General features: G+C 42.3%; 1 protein-coding gene across 1 annotated transcript; it reads left to right on the forward strand.

The window, feature by feature from the left end:
• The first annotated feature begins 409 nt into the window (after positions 1-409).
• On the forward strand, positions 410-15,719 carry LOC124638052 (nose resistant to fluoxetine protein 6-like). The gene is made up of 13 exons (XM_047174850.1): positions 410-567; positions 5,248-5,387; positions 6,121-6,445; positions 6,729-6,843; positions 6,919-7,003; positions 7,395-7,561; positions 7,783-7,861; positions 7,935-8,038; positions 8,173-8,346; positions 8,565-8,715; positions 9,165-9,351; positions 9,639-9,781; positions 15,442-15,719. Exons 1-13 carry the CDS (start codon positions 498-500, stop codon positions 15,697-15,699), a joined length of 1,998 nt encoding a protein of 665 aa, XP_047030806.1. The 5' UTR covers positions 410-497; the 3' UTR covers positions 15,700-15,719.
• Positions 15,720-15,794: the final 75 nt, after the last annotated feature.

Raw genomic sequence — 15,794 nt, forward strand, 5'->3', positions numbered from 1 at the left:
CATGAAATGTAATGGGGAGTTACATTCGGTCCCATCTTGGTTTTGTTAAGTTTCTTTCTAGATAATAATCTACGAAATAATCCTGAGTTAATAAAGTTTATTCAGCTGTTACAGTGAGTATATATAACACCAGGATATATACCAACCAGGAATCCATGTTTAACAATAACAATAAGACGAAACACCAACTTGTTCACATATAAAATATAGTTCAGCACTTATGACGCATGTAGGTTGTACTAACTGGGCTACATGACACTTTTTTTCTCCATTTATATTAATTAAACTCGCATTCATTTTGAACTTTAGTGTGCGATAAAACTACAGCTCTTTTTCCAACTACAAACTTAATATACTGGTTTGGTATTTTGTACCGGCTACATGGAAGTTCATTAAGTAGTTTGTTTATGATTAAATTTCCTTCAATAGTTTATCGCGAGCGTCTATAAGCTCATGTCGTGTTTTAGGCAGTTAGTGTGATAACGATTTAATTCAAAATGTTCACGAAATATATAGTTTTAGTTGTTTTGCTTCATACTACCGCAGCTGTTATATACGAGCTAAATGGTAGGTGTATTTTAATTCCAGCGTTTTTAATGTCTCCCAAAATTCTTTTTTTTTGTCATAATTTGGACAGTTTTAATTTGTAAATTTTGCCAGTGGGAATTTTTTTACAGATTGATATAGATTTTTGATGATCAATTATTTATTAATTTAAGAATGTAATTAATAGTCAATAACCTAAGTTAAAAGCTTATTTCTGAAGCCTGCATTTCTTTGTGATCCTTACTTACGTTTTTTTTTACCAAACATACTAGGTACCAGATTTCACCAGAAAATTTACCTACTTAAAGCTTCTACATCAAATAATTTGATTTCGCGCTCATTCTTAGGACTCTTGTAAAAAGATTTTTATATCTGGAAACAATACCGCAACTTCTTTTAATTCAGCAAGCAAGCCGAATACTAATGCAACTATTCGCGCGCTTTCAGCATCGCGAGTCTTAGTTTTCAGATTACCCAAAAGATAGTCTCCAAACTTCTTTGCTTCTTTGATTGAGATATTTTATTTCAAGTAGTATGCTAGCACTTATCCAATTATATGGTATCGTTAACAAAATCTATACTTATAATAAATCTGTAGAGAGGTCAATTCTGTACATTGAATATATTTCCAAAATAACTATTAGGGGGTGATTAGTGATCAATACTGATGCCAAAAATGCAATCAGTAAAATTTTTGTCTGTCTGTCTGTCTGTCTGTATGTTCGTTATGGAAACAAAAACTACTGGACGGATTTTAATTAAACTTGGCACAAATATTCTTCATACTCCTGGGCAGGTTATAGGATACTTTCCATTACGCTACAATCAATAGGAGCAGAGCAGTGAAGGTAAATGTTGGGAAAACGGGAGAAGTTACTCCATTTTTTAAGCTTCCGTCGCGTGTGCAGCCTTAGTGGTTACAGCTACACAGAGACCATGTAGGACGGAAATATTCTTCATAAAATTATGTAAAAAATATCCCATGGCAGCATATGTCTACCTTTTATGGTTGACTCACAATGACACGTAAAACTCTCGGTAGATTAGCAGTTCGGAGCTTTCTGATTATATTTGTCTACTATTTCGTTTATAACACTCTCACTCACACTAATTAAACATAGTTAACAGTATTATCTATTAATTTAAAAAAAGAATGATTTAAATCGGTAAAGAAACACCAAAGTTATACATGAAAAACGGTAATAAGCCACCGCGCGTGAATACTGAATCACGCACGCTATAAGGATCATTTTTGTGCAACGGTCGCCGCGCTCGACGCGACTCGCGGCGCGGTGGCTGCGCGAGCTTCAGGCGTCCGTCCTAATTGGCAGCGATCGCGCGATGGCGCGATGCGTTTTTCATCGCACGATCAAAGTGATCGCACGATGACCTAACAGGTGTCCTAATAGATCGCGCGATGTCTATCGTGCGATGCCGTCGCTCCGTCGCGCTTACGCCACTTTCACGATGGCTCTTTATGCACAGTTTTTGCTGTCGGGCAATATTGCTTTAAAATTTACGTTCCTCGCAATTATATCCCATGCTCTTTCACTTTTCAACCTGTTTTTATAGTCCTCACTCTGTTTATTCCAAACAATAGGATGTAAACGTACCTACTTGGTTAATTAAATCTTCTTCGAATGTCATCTTGTGTGTAACAGAATAGCCAAACGCTTTACACGAAGAATGAAAACACAAAAAATGGCGTCCGGCCGCGAGCGAGCCGAGTACCTACTGTGTGTCACTGGTGTTGGCCCTTGCCCCTTTCGTCCCGCGCCTCTCGCGCGTCGACGCATCGCGTACGTATGTAACCAATTAGGACACTCAAAAGAGATCTGTTGCTTTGATTACATGGTCGCACGATTACTTGCGAGGTTCAAATAGGACACTCTGATGAAATCTGTATGTTTGAACTCATCGCACGACGAGAACGCATCGCGCCATCGCGCGATCGCTGCCAATTAGGACGACGCCTCATACAATATTTGGCTGTTGGTGCGATTGATGCGAATAGACGTTCAGAGCGTTCAACCTTATTGCGCGACTTTTAGTTTAAATATTCGTTAAAATTACAAATTATTAATAGTTTACATTTTATTACTTAAAGAAGCAGTAAGTACGCATAGATTTAGATAATTGGAGGGGCTGGTGTTTATTATTTCTTCCTCTCTTTGCACAAAGTCCGACTCTAACGCGGACGAAGTCGCTGGCAGAAGCTAGTATAGACTAAATTTAAAACAAAAACCTGAGTTCAAATAATAGAACTGGCATGCGTGTGTAATATTATCTACATGAACCATTAGGAGCCACTTTTGTCCCCCTCATAACTTTAAAAAGTCGTTCACTGGGACTTTTACTGGCTAAAACCCATAATATTCCTTCTTGAGCCCTTTGTGCACCAGGGCCGCGGTAACTCTTTCGAACAATCCCGCAGCCTCGGCAGGCTTTGGCCCTAATGGGTACCACTGGAGTTTGCGGACTTTCTTTGAGGATCTCTTACCTTATCTTTAGTTAAATGACAACTCAAACACCTAAAAGTACATATGAACTAGTTATTTTGGAAAGCAGATAACCATAATTCCCAGTTAGAACAATGGTTCTACAGTGTTATATCTATTGTCCATCGTTTGCAGATAAGATATTACCTACTGTCTGTCTAGCATTTATTGACTACGTAAGGCTGCCTTTTAAGTTCTGTCGTTTGCTAACTTCGCGCGATTATTAAAAAAAAATATATATGCCACTTTTATCTTCCTGAATTTAGAATTTTAAAACAAAAGAATGTTTTTAAATTGGTCGAATAGTTTTATTGTATCGTCCATTCAAACGTGGCAGGTCGGTTGTAAAAATGGAAATGTCTAAGGAAAATTTGCGTGCGATAATTTTCTAGAATTTTAAAAAGGGGTTGTCGCGACTTTAGTGCTTTGAAGAGATTAGTTCTGTATTTAATAATGTAGCACCATGCCTTAGGACCGTAGAAAGCAAATATTTAGGATTTCAATGTGGCCACTCTAGCCTCAGTGACAAGCCACGTGAAGGTCGCCCAAAAAACGCCATGACAGAAGATAATATCGACGTCGTGCGGCAGCTAATTCTCGCAGACCAATATGTAACATACTGTGAAATAGAGGCATCCATGGGCATTTCAAGGACCACTATCCAAAAAATTCTGCACGAAGAACTTGGCGTAAAAAAGTTGATCTCTCGTTGAATACCCCATTTGCTTAGCGACGACCAACAAACAGCCCGAGTAAGTTGGTGTCGCAAAACTCCGCAGCGATTTAACGGAGGAGAGTCAAAGCATGTCTATGATATAGTCAGGGGTGACGAGTCTTGGATATATGCTTGCGATCCATATTCCAAGCAGCAGTCAACTGTCTGGGTCTTCCAAGACGAGCCAAAACCGACCGGAGTCATTCCTTCAAGAATCACTTTAAAAAAAAATGGTTGCCTCGTTTGTGGCAAAGGGTGGCCACCTCGCCACTATTGTACTAGAATATTGCAAAACGGTTACCGCTGACTAGTATACCACTATTTGTTGGCCACAAGTCATCACCGAATTTAGAAAAAAAAAATCAAGACGTCGAATGATCCTGCACCATGACAGTGTAAGTTCGCACACCGCCCGCCAAACAAATACGTTTTCGAATTCCAAAAATGTTGAAATTTTGGATTATCCACTTGACAGGCCTTACTTAAGCACTAACTATTTTATTACATTCCCCAAAATTAAGCAAATTCTTCGTGGTCTACCTTTCAGCACACCTGAAGAAGCTGTTGACGCTTGCAAATAGGCCGTTTTGACTACCCCTACTTTGGAATGGAATAAATATTTCAAAAACTTGTTTGAACGTATGCAAAAGTACATGAAATATCCCTAAGTATTCTTAAAAAAACAATAAACAGTAATAAACTATTGGATTGTCTATACTTATTTCAAACGACACAACTTAAAAGGCAGCCCTCGTATACTGATTAATTACATTATCAAAGCTTAGTAATACGTACAAATGGTACAAAAAACTCATAGGCCTATACTTACGCACAAAAAAATAAATTGTACAAGTCCATAGACGTGATAAAAAAAATTGTAACTAGTTACTTAATTATCAAACGCCTTGAGGTAGCCCGTAGGTCAGTGAACAGAGTCGAATATTATCATCATAATATACCTATTTATTTGCGTAATATATTCCAAAACGCTAAAGCACGTTAGATCAAAAAACTCAATTTACATATTAACTAGCCAAAGATTGTGATTATGGATACAAATTAATATTTATGAAACATTTCGTACTTGAGGAGTAAAAAGGTTTACTTCCGTACACAATTTTTGTGATCATAAAAAAATAGATGAATTTATGAACCGAAGCTTAATCTATAGCTACTAATATTATAAAGCTGGAATTTAAAGCTACCTACCTAAAAATGTCAGGAACTCCTGATCCGATATTATAGCCCATTTATCGAGGAAGACTATAGGCTACTTTTTATCCGGGTTCGTGGAGAGGTTTCCACCGAAACCGCTGGCCTTATTTAAAAACATCAATTTTTTTTAAATTAAGTTTGTTGTCAGATTTTTATAGTAAGGTAAACTACCGAAATATTTCTATCTTTTTATGGAGATCAGAGCTTTTAGAAGATGTCGTTCGCCTTGTCTGAAGTCTGATCACAAATGGTATAAATGTTAATATTTCCTAGAATCGGACTTGGCCCGCATGCCTCCCCTGTTTCATCTGGACAACTATGAAGAGTGTCTCCAAGACCCTGAGGGCCTGTACTGCATGACAGAAACACTATTAGTCTCCGATGAACCAAGCCCGCTCTTGACTATGATACAAGTAAGTTTATCTTCGGAAAATTTCAAAAAGTTAAAATATTCCACTAGATACGGGTTCTACCAGACTACCTCGTTAGCATATACCTAGTGCGTCAAATAAATAAATAAATAATAAATAATTCCATGAAGCAAGCTTTTTGTATATATCGTGGAAGCGTGTTCAGCCAAAGTACAAAGGAAAAAAATCTGGCGACGCAATAACAACATCAACATATTACACGAACAATGTGGTGCTACTTTTGACCCCATTATATCTCAAAAACTATTTACCTACCTTAATTACATATGAGGCTGCAAAATTAAACTTGGGTTATCAAAGTCATTAATGAAAATTGACATAAATACAGGTCAAAAGTTACTTACATTTACGTATTTACATTTAAACCCTAAAATTAACTTGAATCTAAAAAATGAAAAAAGACTTACCCAGCTTGCAGATAGCCTTGACACTTTGACAATTTGCAAGATCAAGATCATTGGCGTAGGTACCTATAATTGCTTTCAATATAAAGTATGCATGAAATAAATATAGCAATTTTATAGTGTAAACGTTTTACTCCACAAAATGATTGTTTGTTTATTGCTCTTATTTTACCTACAAATAAAAATGCAGGTTAACTTGTTGCAATAAGTAGGTAAATATAACATTGTAAATATTTATTTACTTATACAAATAAAAAAATTTCGTTAACCTCGAAATAATTTATCCTTAAATAATCCATCTTTTTTTCTAGGAATACGCAGCACATAGGCCTACACATTACAACCGAACACTTCTACGTCACGGCATTTGTGTCACAAGGACATGTAAAAAGTTTTACGAAAATTCTAAAGAGGACCTGAGATCGGCCCTTGAGGCATGCGCCAACGAATCCCTTTACAATAACTATAAGTTACGAGGAAGAGTGTTGGAAGGCTTCGATTGTTCCAAACCCGAGAAAAGCAAGCCCTTAGACAATCTAGAAATAACTGTCGCAGGGATCTGCGCAGCAATATTGCTTGTTAACATCATCGCAAGCTTTTGCGATTACTATTTTGAGAAGAAAACAGCTAATGGTGGTAGGTATATTATAATTATTTGAAATGTCTGTATTACTTATGCAAACGAAACTGGTTAATTCACGAGGTTTCTTCTAATATATTCAGTATGTACTAAACCTGATAAACTGAGAAAAAAAATCGACTGTGATTTATTATAAGGTACATGTTTTTTCTTGCCTAAATCCATGTTATAGAATGAAGAATAGGCATCTTCGATCCAAGTTGCTACATTATATAAGTTTTTAATGAATTTCTTAGTAACAACTTTTCTTCGAATACAATTCTTCAACGTTCTTTTCAGCTCTGAGATATCTCTATTGCTTTTCAATATATCGGAATTGGGAGAAACTGGTAGCACCAGCAACTGAAAGGAAAGAACCTCGTCCATTAGGACTGAAAGGACTTCACGGTATCAGGTAAGATAATGATAATTTCATAGTTGTAGAATATAAACAAGTAAAAACACTGAGTAATAAAAACAAATGTTACAGGGTTATAAATGTGCTCCTCACAATTGGAGGACACGCTCTCATACTGGATCTGCGATTTGTAGAAAATCCTGAATATATTGAAAACGTAAGTACTTTCACACAAGACTGTAGTTTGTTAATATGTTTGCTTGAAATCTCGGGACATAATGGACCGGTTTAATCAATTATTTAAATACTAGCTTCTGCCAGTGGTTTCACCCGCATCCGTGGGAACCTCTGCACGAACCCGATAAAAAATTGGACCAGTAGTTCCTGAGATTAGCGCGTTCAAACAAACAAACAAACAAACTCTTCAGCTTTATAATATTAGTATAGATTAGCCGAAGAAAGCTACAAGCTACTTTTTACGAGGGTGTGTGGAGTAGTTCCCACAAGCTTTGAACAAAGTCGTCGATGAAAGCTAGAGCAATTATTAATAAGTGTTTTAAAGTCGATGAAAGACAAACCTATGACTGAATTTCAACCATTTTTTACAGTTGTTCATGTATAAAGTTCTTCACATACTATTGAACGGGACAGTAATAATGCAGACGTTTCTGATGATCTCATCGTTTCTACTAGTGTACCATTTGATGCTTGCTTCAGAGAAGCATACATTGTCGTGGAAAATGTTACCGCAACAGATTTTAATTAGATGGTTAAGGTATGTTTTAGAAAAGATGAAATTCATTATATTTTTAAACTACACCTGTGTTTTGAAGTAAACATGTAAACCTATTGTTAATTGAATACCAAAACAACTTTGTAGCTTATTTATTCGTGCTAGTAAAGTATATCCTACTTATTTATTTGTGATAAAATAATACAGGTCGGTGGCCTTGAAGCAAATCTTTCATAGATTTTATCTTACATCTTTGATTGCAGGTTGACTCTATCGTATGCTCTAGCTTTAGGATTAACAGTAACTTGGTTTGGAAGATTGGCATCAGGACCAAATTGGCAGGCAAGTATCAAGCAACTAAGTTCTTCTTTTCTACTTTTACTTCTAGTTTTAATAAACTTCATTTAACTTTTAGAAAATGGTCGGCAACGAGATTACCGATTGTCGTCGCAACTGGTGGAGGCATATCTTGTACATCAATAACTACTATACAGATTCCGAATGTATGGTTCATGCGTGGTAAGTGGTTTTCTCCAAAATACAAAGGGTGATTCTGTTATTTGACAACCATTTTTAACTCCTTATTCAGACGGCCAGTTTATTGCAGACATTGAATTAATGTTTCATCATCTATCTTCTCTGGAATTCACCAGGTATTTAGCAGCAGACCTGCAGCTATACTGCACTGCTCTGGTCGTATTCCTGGCGTGTCGCACTCCTCGAGCCAGGAAGGTGACCCTGAGCCTGCTGTTTGTAGCAGGGGCAGTCATACCAGCCTACCATACTTACCGCCAAAAGCTGGATGGTGTGCTGGTCGTTTATCCAGAGTAAGTTTTATGGAATCTCTGTTATATTATGGATTGAGTACCTACTACACTTTTTTATTGCTTGATTATTTAACCCAAACAAACGGAGACCTTTGAAAGGAATCAGCGACACGTACTTGTCAATACGCTCTGATAACTAATGACACACAATCTATGTACATAAATAAAATTTCCGGACTAAGTTCTTGTATAAAATGTTATATTATCTTTGCTTTCAGGTTTTTAGTAAAAATCTTCATGGAAAATCCTGTGTTCGACTATATCTACAAGAGAGGACACACCAACCTCATCGGTTACGTCGTCGGAATGTCTATGGGTTACATGGTCTATGCTTGGCAGAAGGCTGGAGGCGATCCTACGAGTTTCAGGGTAAAAAGATTTAATGTTATAAGTCCAACACGTTTTAAACCAAATTACGGATAAAAAATAAGGATGTACTGCAAACATCAAGAACTATAATTGTAACTTCGTATTCTGACCTTGGTTAGGTAATTAATAAAAAATAAAAAAACTTAATGTCTATTAATTAAATTTAATTCGTTCAAAAATATGTATGAAGCAGTATATAGGGTAATATAAGTACCTTCCCGTGTTGTATTTATAAATCTTTTTTTTTTACGATGGCAAAAACCATCAAATGACCCCTTCCGCTGTGGGTTAGCAGCGGTGAGGAAGTGTCAGATTTTTACTGATTAAAAATCCATCATGTTCCGTCGTAGGCCTTTTATGTACCAGGGCCGCGCTAACTCTTTAAAACAATCACCGACAGAGTCTGATAAATCTGACTCTGACTTACTAATTTTATTCTCTTCTTTTAGAAATACCGGTACTTCTACTGGACTCTATTCCCGATGGGTTGTCTTTGCTGCTTGACGGGTAGTCTATACTACACTCACTCGCCACCTCCGACGCTGTTCATCGACGTTATGTTCGCTGCCTTCATGAAGCCTGTCTTCAGCATCATCATCGGGACTATTCTTGTTGGAGTTGTTATTCAATTTGAAGGTATATTTTATATAGTCATAGTGTACACTTTAAAATAGATAAGATGAGGTGTGCGTTATATTTTATATCTTGTGGTACATAAGTCCTAATGCTTAATCCCCATTTTTTTATTACACAGCAAGAGATCCAAATGAGCTAATGCCAATTAGTTAGCACCCAAAGCTTTGTCGTGTAATTACCGACCTAACCAGAAACTAAAAATTTTGGAACTTTCATAGATCAACATTCTTTGTTTTCCCTCTCTCTTACCCCATTTGACTTGCGAATATTGTATAAATTTCTTCCAGATCTGTACCGGCCAATAGTGTCTTGGCGTGGCTGGACGATCCCAAGCCGGTTGTCATTCAGCGCGTACCTCCTACACATCGGCTTCGCGAGGAACAACGTGGCAGCTGTCACCTCCGTCTACAGAACCTCTTTGTGGATAATGGTTAGTATATCTCCTTATAGTTACTTAAGTTTGGGACTTTAACTTTCTCTTTCTTTCCTGCTATGTATCCCACATGGTGAGGTCAGCTTTCCTATTTTTTCTTATCCACTTCGCTCTGTGGCGGTCCAGAACGCTCGGACCCCACCTCAAAACACGAGCGGAATCGCTCCGCTTGATGACAGTGTGACCGCACCTCAAAGTCACGCCACCTCAGGAGAACCTTTGTTCGGAGCGAGGTCGACGGCCGCTAGCTTACACGTGCCGCGCGCACGCAGCGAGCGCGTGACATTTGTATGGAGGCAGCCGAGAATGGCCTTGGGAGACCGGCGCGAGCAACGACGACGGAGCGACCACCGGGCAGTCCGCATCGAGCTAGCTTACGCGCTGTACCTCTCGCAATCGCTTTTGTTGTGCTTAATCAATGTTATATTTAATACTTAGTGCTTATGTATAATTCCATTAAATCATTAGTTTGTTCTGTTAATAATATTATTCATTTCGCCTTCATCGATTTCATTTCTTGCTGCCGCTTCGCTGCTAGATCGCATAGCTTGTAGCTTCACCGTACGCTAGGCGCGGGTTCGATTCCCGTAAAAATTAGGGATAAGCACGTCTCGCTTATTCCTACATTGGTGACCCCGACGTGATCGTCACCCGCGTCGCGACGTCGTGTTACGGAAGACTCCCGGAAGATCCAGGATATCCAGAGGTGCATCCAGGTTCCCGAACATCGGAACATCCCGGTTCCAGAACGTCGGTGCATCCAGAGCGGCGGAGTATCCTGAGGACAACGAGCGGACCTAACGCTAACCTAGTAAACAATCAAGCGGATAATATAGGGGTGTGGTCCCACAACTCATAAGCGGTGAGCGATTTAATTTTTTTTAACATGGCAGAGTCAGACGGTTTTGCCGATAGTAAGGACGATCCCGTTATCTCTGGAGAGGTAGCGAAGGTTGGAATGCCATTGCGCTGTCCGGCATTTACTCCGGAGGAACCAGCATTATGGTTCGCGCAGCTTGAAGGCCAATTTATTCTGTCTAGAATAACTAGCGACTCGACCAAATTTTATTATGTGGCCACTCAGCTTGAGACTCAATACGCCAAGCAAGTTAAAGATATAATCACCAACCCTCCGGAGACGAATAAATTTGAGAAGCTTAAATCCGCACTTATCAGTAGGCTGTCTGCGTCTCAGGAAAAGCGGATCCAGCAACTCCTACTTCACGAGGAGTTAGGTGATCGCAGACCTTCTCAGTTCTTGCGACACCTGCAGGGTCTCGCAGGCCCTTCAGGTGGCTCCGATTTTGTGAAAAGTGTCTGGACTAGTCGGTTACCCCAGAATATTCAGACTGTCATCGCGTCGCAAATTTCTGAATTACAGGTGGAGAAGTTAGCGGAAATCGCAGACCGTGTGCACGAGATAGCACCGATGACACCGCAAGTCGCGAGCACCTCCTCTTCCGCAAGTGCTGCTTCTACGGACCTGGCGGCTCAAGTAAGCGAGCTGACAAGGCAGGTTGCCGCGCTCAAGTCGCAACTGAGCAGCAGAGGGAGGCATCGCTCGCGCTCACGATCCGGCGGGAGCCGTCGAAGGTATGACCGATCTAGCTCTAGACTGAAGCAGCCACCCGATAATCATCCGCACTGCTTCTACCATTTTAATTACGGAGTGAAGGCTCGGAAATGCAGGAACCCTTGTGACTTTTCGGCGGGAAACTGCAAGGGCAGTCGCAAGTAGCGGCCAACGACTGTCCCATCTCTTCAGGCCGTCTGTTCGTCACCGACCGGATATCGAAAACGCAGTTCCTCGTAGACACTGGGTCAGACTTATGCGTTTTCCCCCGGTCTGCTGTGAAGACGCCCTGCATTCGATCGAGGTATGATCTGGTAGCTGCCAATAACACCGTGATCCACACGTACGGTGCCTTACACCTCACGCTGAATCTAGGCCTCAGAAGGAGCTACCGCTGGACCTTCACCATCGCAGATGTATCGAGAGCCATTATCGGTGTGGACTTCCTCAACTTCTATGACCTGCTGGTGGATTGTAGGAACCAACGTCTGATTGACAATACCACGACTTTATCTGTTCCTGCTACGAATGGCAACTCCGGGGACATCGCGTCTGTGAAGGCTGTGGTTGGTGACAGCGAGTATCACCAAATTTTACGTGAGTACCCAGAGATTACCCGCCCACCAGGCAGACAGCTACCCGGCAAGCACAACACGGTGCACTACATCAGGACGACGCCAGGACCCCCGGTAGCATGCAAGCCTCGACGTCTAGACCCTGCTCGGCTGCAGGCAGCGAAGAAGGAATTCGAGGAAATGCTCGCCAGTGGTGTAGCACGACCTTCGGAGAGTGCGTGGTCCGCACCGCTGCACTTGGTGAAGAAGAAAGACGACGGTTGGAGACCATGTGGCGACTACAGGGCACTGAACGCGCGAACAATACCTGACAGGTACCCCGTCCGCCACATTCACGACTTCTCTCACCAGCTCGCAGGCTGTACCGTATTCTCTACGATAGACCTCGTAAAGGCCTATAACCAGCTGGCGATAAACCCGGACGACATACCGAAGACCGCCATCACGACACCCTTTGGTTTGTTTGAGTTCCCCTTCATGACCTTTGGTTTGAGGAATGCGGCTCAGACTTTCCAAAGGTTCATAGACGAGGTGTTACTTGGCTTGGACTTCTGCTATGGCTACATCGACGACATTGTAGTATTTTCCGCGTCTCCTGAAGAGCACAAGACGCACTTACGCCTAGTATTTGACCGGTTAAGACAGTACGGCATAGTAATTAACACAGCTAAGTGCAATGTCGGTCAAACAGAGATTGCATTTTTAGGATACCGAGTGTCAGCCGAAGGGACTAGGCCCCTGGAGACAAAGGTGCAGGCAATCCAGGAATTCCCAATACCCAAGACGGTTAAGGAGCTGCGCAGATTCTTGGGTATGATAAACTTTTATCGCCGATTCGTCCCAAACGCAGCTAAGCTTCAAGCACCTTTGAACGCTGTCCTTGCTGGCCCCAAGGTAAAAGGGTCACATCCGGTAGATATGACTCCGGAACTGCTGAGGGCCGTTGACGACTGCAAGTCTTCGCTATCCCAAGCGACTCTCCTGGCTCATCCTGACGCTACAGCAGAACTAGCCATCGTGACCGACGCATCCGACACTGCCATAGGAGCTGTTCTTCAACAACGCAAAGGTGAGAACTGGGAACCTCTAGCCTTCTACTCTCACAAGCTCAGCAGTGCTCAGAGGAAGTACAGCCCGTATGACCGAGAGCTGCTAGCAGTATACGAGGCCATCAAATACTTCCGGCACATGGTGGAGGCTAGAGCGTTCGCTGTCTTCACGGATCACAAGCCCCTCACCTTTGCCTTCAAGTCAAATAAGGAGAGCTGCTCACCGAGACAGTTCCGGTACCTTGACTTCATCGGACAGTTCACGACGGACATAAGGTACTTACCCGGGCCAGAGAACGTTGTTGCAGACGCGCTGTCGCGTGTGGAAGGGATATCTGCAGCTGGCATTAATTTCGAGGATCTTGCAAAACTTCAGGACGAGGATCCAGAACTGCAAAATCTACTACGTCACGGCTCGTCACTGAGGCTAGAGAAGTTAGCCACTACCTGCAGCAACTACTTGCCAGTGTATTGCGACGTGTCGATGCAGATCCCTCGCCCGTATGTTACTCCGACTCTACGTAAACAGGCTTTCACATCACTGCACAACCTTCATCACCCGGGAAAAGCAGCTACAGTGCGACTGGTCACGCAACACTTTGTGTGGCCAGGGATTCGTAGAGATTGTAGAGAATGGGCAAGGCAATGCGTAAAATGCCAGGCGTGCAAAGTGGCACGCCACACCAAATCCCCACCTACATCCTTCCTTACCCCCTCCTCTCGTTTTTCCCACGTCCATATCGATATCGTCGGCCCCCTAAAATCTTCTAATGATTACAGGTACTGCCTTACCGTCATCGACAGGTTCACCCGATGGCCTGAGGCGTACCCGCTTAAGGACATCACGGCGGAGAGCTGCGCCGCCGCGCTGGTGTCTGGCTGGATAGCCAGGTTCGGTTGTCCTGCACGGGTGACCACTGACCGTGGTCGCCAGTTCGAGAGCCACCTCTTCAAGGCGCTCACAGTCTTGGTTGGCGCGCACCATCTTCGCACCACTGCCTATCATCCAGCGGCGAACGGCATCGTGGAGCGACTTCATCGGCAGCTGAAGGCTGCTATCATGTGCCACGATACTTCCCAGTGGACCGAGGCCCTGCCACTGGTACTGCTCGGAATGCGTAGCGCTTGGAAAGACGACATCCAAGCTACGCCGGCCGAGCTCGTCTACGGGGAGACACTCCATCTTCCTGGCCAGTTCCTGTCACCGAGAGAGGACTACGCTGCCGCTGACGTCACCGAGTTTGCCAACCGGCTGCGCCAGCATATGGTCAAACTCGCTCCCCGACCAACTGCGTGGCATACGACGGCTACGCCATTCTATGTGCCCCGAGACCTGCACAGCTCTTCTCATGTGTTCCTGCGACGAGACCACGTCAGGAGTTCGCTGGAACCACCCTACGCTGGACCCTACAGGGTGATACAAAGACACCCAAAGTACTTCACCATTGATGTACAAGGTAGACCAAACAACGTCTCCATTGATCGTCTCAAACCGGCCTACGTGATGCATGAAGACACTAGGGACGTTGGGCCAGCGACCACTACCACTACTACCAACTCGAACACTCCGGCTGCTGGCGACGCGGAGAAGACGACAAGAAGTGGACGTCGAGTGAAATTCCCTGACTTCTATCGACCGTAGTCACGGTCTGGCCGGGGGGAATATGTGGCGGTCCAGAACGCTCGGACCCCACCTCAAAACACGAGCGGAATCGCTCCGCTTGATGACAGTGTGACCGCACCTCAAAGTCACGCCACCTCAGGAGAACCTTTGTTCGGAGCGAGGTCGACGGCCGCTAGCTTACACGTGCCGCGCGCACGCAGCGAGCGCGTGACATTTGTATGGAGGCAGCCGAGAATGGCCTTGGGAGACCGGCGCGAGCAACGACGACGGAGCGACCACCGGGCAGTCCGCATCGAGCTAGCTTACGCGCTGTACCTCTCGCAATCGCTTTTGTTGTGCTTAATCAATGTTATATTTAATACTTAGTGCTTATGTATAATTCCATTAAATCATTAGTTTGTTCTGTTAATAATATTATTCATTTCGCCTTCATCGATTTCATTTCTTGCTGCCGCTTCGCTGCTAGATCGCATAGCTTGTAGCTTCACCGTACGCTAGGCGCGGGTTCGATTCCCGTAAAAATTAGGGATAAGCACGTCTCGCTTATTCCTACAGCTCTATCTAAGACATCGCTCTCGGAACCTGACCTGCTTTCACTGTGTTTTAAGTTTCAATTTTTCACCTATGTGAACTGTCTCAGTCATTGTTGGTATACTCCATCTTTTGTGGACATTATAAATGTAAACTTGTATGTGGAACATCGGCCTATTACTCAAACGTTATTTGTATCGCTTACGTAATCAAACATCAATATCAAAAATTTGACCTCTGACCTTAAGTGGTATCACATATTATGTACGATAATATTTACAAATATGTTTTTATTTGTATTCCAGGCCCTGTGCATTGTAAAAGTAATAATCGTGTCAATGATAGCAGCAGTCATCTTCTGCATATTAGTAGAAACTCCTTTCAATAACGTGGTTAAGGAATTGATCTACGGACAAAAAACTGATAAAAAGGATAAGAAAGAAACTTTGGTGGACAAAGATGAACATATAGTAGAAAAGTCTGATAAGCTAACTTCTAAAATACTTGATGAAGTTGCGAATGATAATGGTTTTATAAGAAAAAGGCTCGTGCGATCCAGTTAGCGAAACCAAGTGAAAGAATACTTTCAACCAGGTACAGAAGAAAACATAATTGTTGTTATTGGAAAAGCAAGCTACAAAGGTTGGCACGATAGGCG

Source organism: Helicoverpa zea, chromosome 17, assembly GCF_022581195.2.
Source record: "Helicoverpa zea isolate HzStark_Cry1AcR chromosome 17, ilHelZeax1.1, whole genome shotgun sequence".
In the NCBI taxonomy this organism is placed as follows: Eukaryota; Metazoa; Arthropoda; class Insecta; order Lepidoptera; family Noctuidae; genus Helicoverpa; species Helicoverpa zea.

Excerpts from the sequence above, each read along its gene's own strand:
- LOC124638052 (XM_047174850.1), top strand. The coding sequence starts at position 498 with ATGTTCACGAAATATATAGTTTTAGTTGTTTTGCTTCATACTACCGCA. Across the intron at positions 568-5,247 it reads TGTTATATACGAGCTAAATG|AATCGGACTTGGCCCGCATG; the intron begins GTAGGTGTATTT and ends AATATTTCCTAG. Across the intron at positions 9,352-9,638 it reads AGTTGTTATTCAATTTGAAG|ATCTGTACCGGCCAATAGTG; the intron begins GTATATTTTATA and ends AATTTCTTCCAG.